The sequence below is a fragment of the Aedes aegypti genome, chromosome 3, assembly GCF_002204515.2.
Source record: "Aedes aegypti strain LVP_AGWG chromosome 3, AaegL5.0 Primary Assembly, whole genome shotgun sequence".
Lineage (NCBI taxonomy): Eukaryota > Metazoa > Arthropoda > Insecta > Diptera > Culicidae > Aedes > Aedes aegypti.
The window spans coordinates 153,956,566-153,964,735 of NC_035109.1; the positions used below are offsets into that span (position 1 = coordinate 153,956,566).

Consider the following 8,170-nt stretch of genomic DNA (forward strand, 5'->3'; position numbering starts at 1 on the left):
TTGTGGGACGACTGTACCATGTATATAAAAACATTCCTACAGTGATAGCGGCAGTCTCTCGAAACTCGTACGCCCACTATTACGTACATCGTCGTGAGCACATGTGCTCACCGTTAATAGAGCTCACCATTATTGCTATGGTGAATGAGTGAAGTGAGAACGATACGTGAATTGGGCATCTCTGAGAAGCGAGCATAAAAAGCATGTAGGGTGGCGAAACTTATAAGGCGAAAATCTAAACCGTTTGATTTGATAGTTTTATAAAATTTCAGGGAGAAGATTATCATGAATTCATAAATCCAATCCATGATCTTTCTCATTCATCAATCATGAGAACTCATTCCACTCTAAGTTTCCAATTTTATAAAATCATTAAATACATTTAGGCGATAATAAATACATATAGGAACGACTGTCATAATTAATATTACAGGTCTATAGATTCATAGCATAGTCGTACTTTACAGGAATCAGCTTCGAAATTGACCGTTTCGAAGTCTGGCCATCATATGGTTTCATAAAGATGATGTAACAACATCCTAATGATATTCACACTGCTCATTACGGTGAATTTCACCATAATCTCAACAGCTGAACAGTTCGGTGAAATAAAACACCGTAATTTCGTCGGAATTTTACGGATACCGGTGATTTTTTTACCGAATACAGTGTACCCCCGTTAATTTGAACGATACCTCATGCAAACCATGGGGGTTTATTTTTAATTTGAACATCTAGTCACCCTAGAAACATGTTTCTGGCTACCTCTTTAACTGTTTTGTTTTGATTCTGCGTTCTGTTCCACAGCGTACCATTTCACTTTACTCCGTTCCATGAGCTAAATGACGTTTGAACCATTTTTAATCTGAACGATGTGCAAATTAGCGGGGTACAAATTAAAAAGTGTTTAGATTAAATATGGTCAAACCAACGGGGGTACCCGGTATTGTAAAAATTTACCGTACTCCGTAAATTTATTTCACCGACCTGTTCAGCTGTTGAGTTTTCACAGGAATCCGTGAAATAATTTAAGTGTGTTCTTAAAACCGATTGATGAAAAATAAATGGGTTCCGATTTTGGGACGGTACCGTTTTTGCAACTGAAAATTTCGACTTTGTTGCCAAAATCGGGCATCGTAGCCGTGCGGTTAGCGGCGTCAGTCGTTTAGGCGTATTATGCAACGGAGTGTTGGTGCGATTCCCGCCCAAGTCGGAGAAAACTTTTCGTCAAACGAAAAATTCTTCACTGGTCCACTGGTCGTTCCGTGTGTCCGTTGTCTAATGTTAGTTATGTTCAGTCTGCGCAGCCTATGGCTGAAGATGGTGTAAATTGTCTTTTTTTTTAAATCGGCATCCTACTGTACCGCCACTCTTATGCATACATGTTCATCCTTTAACAAAACACTTTTATTAACTTTAGCAGAAAAAAATATAACAAAATACATACATTTTACAAAGTAAGTCAGTCGCAGTAATTTACATCTTCGTACTAGCTCGAAAGCTCTTTGATAACCTGCCCAGCAATAACCAACCGTTGAATCTCCGACGTGCCTTCGTAGATCTCCGTAATCCTAGCATCGCGATAATATCGCTCGGCCGGCATATCGGAAACGTATCCCATTCCTCCCAGGATCTGGATGCACTGATGAGCACAGAACGTAGCAGTCTCCGACGCGGCAAGCTTGGCCTGCGCAGCTTCTTTGGTAAAAGGCTTCTTGTTGTCCTTGAGCCAAGCCGCTCGCCACGTTAGCAGTCGAGCCGACTCCACCCGCAACGACATGTCGGCAATCTTCATCTGAATGGCCTGTAGCTTGGAAATCGGCTTGCCGAACGCTACGCGTTTGTTTGCGTAATCTACTGCGCATTCCAAGGAAGCTTGCGCGATTCCTAGGGCTTGTCCAGCTATTCCTATGCGCCCGGTATCCAAGCCCTGCATAGCGATCTTGAACCCGTATCCCGGTTGTCCAAGAAGGTTATCCTTAGGTATCTCACAGTCTTCGAATATCAACTGGCACGTCGAAGAACCTCGGAGTCCCATCTTATCTTCCTTTTTACCTCGGCTTATCCCTTTCGAATCCATCGGTACCACGAACGTCGAAATGCCTTTGTGCTTCAAGCTTTTGTCAGTAGTCGCAAAGACAATAGCGTTTCCCGCCTCATAACCTCCAGATATCCAGCACTTGGTTCCATTCAAAACCCAACGATCACCTTTCAACGTGGCGGTGGTTGACGCGGCCCCTGCATCCGAACCATTCCCCGGCTCAGACAAGGCGAAGCATCCAATTTTCCTCCCATCCGTATAGCCGGGAATGAACCTCTGTTTCTGGTCTTCCGTGCCGTACTTCTCCAACAGTCCCAGGTAAAGCGAATTGTGGATAGACATCGTCCCGCCTACAACCGGTGAACCCCGCGAAATCTCCTCCATAGCGATAGCGTACGCCTGATAGTCCAGTCCGGTTCCTCCGTACTTTTCATCGAGCACAATCGACATCAGCCCCAGATCTCCGGCCATGGCCACTTGCTCTGCCGGGTAAAACTGTTCGCGATCGACCTTGGCAGCGATCGGTATCAACTCGGCGTCCGCAAAGTCTCGGCACGTTTTCTGGAGCATCTGGTGAGTTTCGGGAAGCGCTGCCAAGCATGCAATGGACCTTCTGCTCGTCCATGGTTTGAAACCTGAAAATGAAGGTATTTCGATAAGGTGCTTGATGTGGAGTAGGGAGCGACTTATTTTTCAAAAGTTCTCAAAACCGAAAGTTCCCAAGTAATCACTAGCCCGCTAATTATCTTTTTTTATTTATAGGGCTATTGTAAGGTCAATGTAGGGCATGTCAGCTATATAAAAAAGCCCAATATTAGCATTCAGGGCAAAAATGCCATTTGGTTACTTAGGTTCTGAATTCAGATCATAGAAAAAGAGAAACCTCAAAAAGTATTAGGATTTTTAAGTGGCGCATGCTGAAGTGAAAACATTAAACTGGGTACACATTGACAGAATTACGAGACATTTCTAAATTGTATAGAGTATTGAGGGCACCCTTTCAAGATTGATCAATTTAGTACAAAAATACACCACCAAAATTGAAAAACAAAATTCGTATGTATATTTTTAAATTGAGTTTTGCACGTAAAAAAAATGATAGCATGTATCATGAATGAGGAACAATATGTTATAAAACCAATCATTTTAGAATTACAAATTTATCGGCTTAGGAGTCCGGTTCTGGGTGATTGCCCCCTATGTTTTATTTTCACTATTTGGAACTATTTTCAAAAGCATGTAAAAAGATTTGAAATCGGTTGAATATTCATAAAGTTATGGTCAAACAAACAAAATTCAATTATTTTAGTTAAGTAATGAAAAGATTGGAGCACAACTTTTTACTTTTACTACTTACAGTTTTAGTCAAACTTGATGTTCATAAACTTAATTTTGGAGAGATTGGTGCTAAAAGATTCAAAATTATGAAGTTATGAAGACTTCATTGTATATCATATTCCATGGCATAAAGAAATCTCCATTAAGACGCATGCTTCACTTCTAAATTTTAATATTTTTGGCTTAAACTTTGATGCTTCTCTTTTCATATGATTCGAAATTAGAAGAGCACGTGAATTTTTAATGTTGAGAACTTTCGAAAAATAGGCCACACCCTAATAATGTGGAGTCATTCAGTACTTACTTATTCGGGAAATTATTTTAGCACAGTACATTTTTCTTTTGGGAGAATTAGGTGGGTCTCAGACGCAATATGACTTATCTGACTGTAATCGACGAATCCAACAAATTAAACTTCGATCCAACTGGACTGTGCGCCGCCCGGTCAGGTTGAACTGTGTGACTTTGCATGTGAATGAACCTCTTCAGCGAGACGTTCGCGAACTTATTTATCAACATTGAATGGCGATTGGCGATATACTTACTGGCTCCACGCGTGTGTATTACGCGTGAAGAAAAGCCAAGCTCATATGGTTGTAATAGTGCCGCGGAGAATGTTGTGATTGGGTGATGGGGAACAACTTGGAGTAAGGGATAGTAGCCAACGATAAGATAGTATAACTCTGATAGAATACAAAAACGCTTGTTAGCATCTTGTTAGTTAAAAATTCATGTGTACTTTTATAAATTTAACTTATTTATTTTTTACATTACTTGTCTTCTAGGTTATTTAATTTAAGTTTCATTTTGCTTTGTTCGTATGTAATTGATTCAATATTTTGATTTCACTCCGAGGACTGGCTTTTATGTTCGGTATACACCCAAGTAACCATGGAGCATTATATCATTGCTTATATAAAGCAGCTGCATTGCCGTAAGCCTACCATTAAAGTAGTTTGAAAGTGGAAAAGGCCCTGATATAGTCGAACTAATGCTATAACATAGCGCAATAAAAATGACATGTTGGCGTGTTTCAAGGATAAAAATATGTGTCTCTAGTAGATTTGGGGTCGCTGAATCTGATGCCGTTCTCAGAAATGCTCCAGCACGTCACAACTTTTAGGTACAGGTCGCCAAAGTTGTATAAAACACTGGTTTAATTAATGTTTACATGAAATTTAAAGTATGATTTATCAAAATTTTTTGTGATCTAATCCAGCAAACACGCAAAATAATTTTTAAACTTTCACTTTAGATGTAGTTTGGTGCAAATTTCACGATAAAATTTAGATTAAATCGATTTTTCCAACATGCTTGCAGTCTCCATACAAAACTCTTCGTTTCTCTTATATGGCAAAATACAATACTTTTCTAAATCATCAAAAAATAATTTTTGAGTATCGAATGTATTATGAACTTTGTTGAAAAGTATAGTTATACACATAAAGTTTGAATTATGTGGCAAATTTAGCGAATAAATTGCCATACAAGCTGGCAAACTTGCATGCAAGTGCAATGGATTCAGCAACCCTTAATCAAGTTAGTAAAGGTATTTTGATGCTTGAGACAAAAACGTGTTCCGCAGTGTAATGTTTATAAAGCAACCAAGCAATTCATAAAGTAATATTAGTGCATTTATAATGTAGCGTTAATACTCTTTTACTTGACAGCTCTTGTAATTTGTCGAATAAAAGCAATGTCGCATCAGTATTGTTGATATGCAGTAGAATACTGTTCAGACGTCCGCTCCAGTTTGATGGTAAACTAATAATGATTGTTTTATTCCGATCAGCTAGATACAGTACAAATCAATGATTGCTTAGATCCTACATTCCCTCCCAACGTTTAATAAATTTAAGATCCAATATTCTTAGCATCTGCCTCTTCAGAACTGGTACAATTCTGGAAATCATCAAATGGACCCACTTCAAGTGATATGTCTGCCTCAGATTTTAATTTTCTAACTGAACAATTGAATCTAATGATTGATGCAATGTTCAAAGCCACCACTATGACTGAAGCAGTCCAAGTTGGTGTAAAATTTACAAATCAAATTGTTATTGAATTACCTTTTTCTAATGGATCCAAATAATAATTTAAATATTTTAAATTGGAATGCTCGTTCTCTAAATGGTAAAGAGGACGAGTTGTTTAATTTTCTTACAGTAAATAACGTGCATATAGCAGTTATTACCGAAACGTATTTAAAACCTGGATCTAAACTCAAGAGTCCTAACTTTTTTGTTTATCGTAATGATCGACTTGATGGTGCATGTGGGGGAGTTGCAATCATCATTTATAGGCGTATAAAACATCAACTGTTTTCGTCATTTGAAACTAAAGTTTTTAAAACTTTAAATGTTTCTGTTGAAACACAGTTTGGTAAATATACTTTTATAGCTGCCTATTTGCCTTTTCAATGCTCTGGACAGCAAGTTAATTTGCTCCAAACTGACTTGCGAAAATTGACTCGCAATAAGTCAAATTTTTTTGTCATTGGTGACTTTAATGCCAAACATCGGTCATGGAATCATTCTCAAAGTAATTCCAACGGCAGAATTTTATTTGATGAGTGCTCTTCAGGATATTTCTCAATTCAATACCCTGATAGCCCCACATGTTTTTCCTCTTCTAGAAATCCATCTACGATTGATTTGGTCTTAACCGACTCTAGTCATCTTTGTAGCCAAATGATTACTCATGCTGATTTTGATTCTGATCATGTCCCTGTTACATTTCAAATATCGCATGAAGCGATTCTCAATCCTATCAGCTCCACTTTCAATTATTTACGAGCCGACTGGAATATATATAAAACGTATGTTGACTCCAATCTTGATGTTAACATTTCTTTAGAAACTAAACTTGATATTGACAATGCTCTTGAAACTTTAACAAATTCCATTGTTGAAGCCAGGAGCATTGCAATTCCAAAATGTTAAGTAAAATTTGAATCCGTGATTATAGACGATGATCTTAAACTCTTGATCCGTCTTAAAAACGTGAGGAGAAGGCAATTTCAGCGCACTCGTGATCCTGCTATGAAAATTATATGGCAGGATTTGCAGAAAGAAATCAAGAAACGTTTTGCTCAATTAAGAAACAAAAATTTTGAAAATAAGATTTCTCAATTGGACCCTGGCTCTAAGCCCTTTTGGAAATTATCTAAAATTTTGAAAAAAACCTCAGAAGCCAATACCGGCATTGAAAGAGGAAAACAAATTATTACTAACTAATTGTGAAAAAGCTCAAAAACTTGCTATGCAGTTTGAAAGTGCGCACAATTTTAATTTAGGACTTACTAGTCCAATTGAAAATCAAGTTACTTAGGACTTCGAAAATATTCTCAATCAAGAGAAGGTTTTCGAAAATGCCTGGGAGACTGATTTGGAAGAATTGAGAACTATTATTAAAGAATTCAAAAATATGAAAGCTCCTGGCGATGACGGAATTTTCTACATCCTCATCAAGAAACTTCCATAAAGTAGCTTATCATTTTTAGTTGATATATTTAACAAATGTTTTCAATTAGCATATTTTCCTGACAAATGGAAAAATGCTAAGGTTGTTCCAATTTTAAAACCAGACAAAAATCCTGCAGAAGCTTCTAGCTATCGTCCAATCAGTTTGCTTTCCTCCATCAGTAAACTTTTTGAAAAGGTTATTTTGAACAGAATGATGGCCCACATCAACGAAAATTCAATTTTTGCCAATGAACAGTTTGGATTCCGCCATGGACATTCGACCACTCATCAACTTTTACGTGTAACAAACTTGATTCGTTCCAACAAATCTGAAGGCTATTCTACTGGTCTTGCTCTTCTAGACATAGAAAAAGCATTCGACAGTGTTTGGCATGAAGGTTTGATTGTAAAATTAAAAAACTTTAATTTTCCAACATACATTGTTAGAATAATTCGTACACTTCAGGTTAATTATCAGAACTCCAGATCTGAAAGACTTCCTGTAAGAGCTGGTGTTCCCCAAGGCAGCATTTTGGGACCAATATTATACAATATTTTCACATCTGACTTACCTGAGTTACCTCAGGGATGTCAAAAATCCTTGTTTGCTGATGACACAGGCCTCTCCGCCAAAGGACGAAGCTTGCGTGTCATCTGTAGTCGATTGCAAAAAAGTTTGGATATTTTTTCTTCATACTTGCAAAAATGGAAGATTTCTCCTAATGCTTCAAAAACTCAACTAATAATATTCTCACATAAACCAAAAGCTCTTTATTTGAAACCTTCAAGTAGACATGTTGTCACGATGAGAGGGGTTCCAATAAATTGGTCAGATGAAGTTAAGTTTTTAGGGCTCATGCTAGATAAGAATTTATCTTTCAAAAATCATATTGAGGGCATTCAAGCCAAATGTAATAAATATGTAAAATGTCTCTATCCCCTTATTAATAGAAAATCAAAGCTTTGTCTTAAGAACAAGCTATTGATATTCAAACAAATTTTCAGGCCAGCCATGTTGTATGCTGTACCAATATGGACTAGCTGCTGTAATACCAGGAAGAAAGCTCTGCAGATAATTCAAAATAAAATTTTGAAAATGATTCTGAAGCTTCTTCCCTGGTATAGTACCAATGAGTTACATAGAATATCCAATGTTGAAACATTGGAACAAATGTCAAATAAATTAATTAATAATTTCAGGCAAAAATCGTTACAATCTTCTATTGCCACGATTAATGCGTTATATGTTTAGGTTAAGTTAGGTTAAGTATATTAAAAACTTTTTTTTCTCTTATAAGCAGGTGAAATCAACTCACCTGTAAAAAAT

General features: G+C 37.2%; 1 protein-coding gene across 1 annotated transcript; it reads right to left on the minus strand.

Moving 5' to 3' along the window:
- Positions 1-1,385: 1,385 nt before the first annotated feature.
- LOC5564156 (short-chain specific acyl-CoA dehydrogenase, mitochondrial) lies at positions 1,386-3,919 on the minus strand. The gene is made up of 2 exons (XM_001648454.2): positions 3,684-3,919; positions 1,386-2,676 (listed from the first exon to the last, which is right to left on the minus strand). The coding sequence occupies exons 1-2, from the start codon at positions 3,712-3,714 to the stop codon at positions 1,490-1,492; spliced, it is 1,218 nt and encodes a 405-aa protein (XP_001648504.1). The 5' UTR covers positions 3,715-3,919; the 3' UTR covers positions 1,386-1,489.
- Between the last annotated feature and the right edge of the window lie 4,251 nt (positions 3,920-8,170).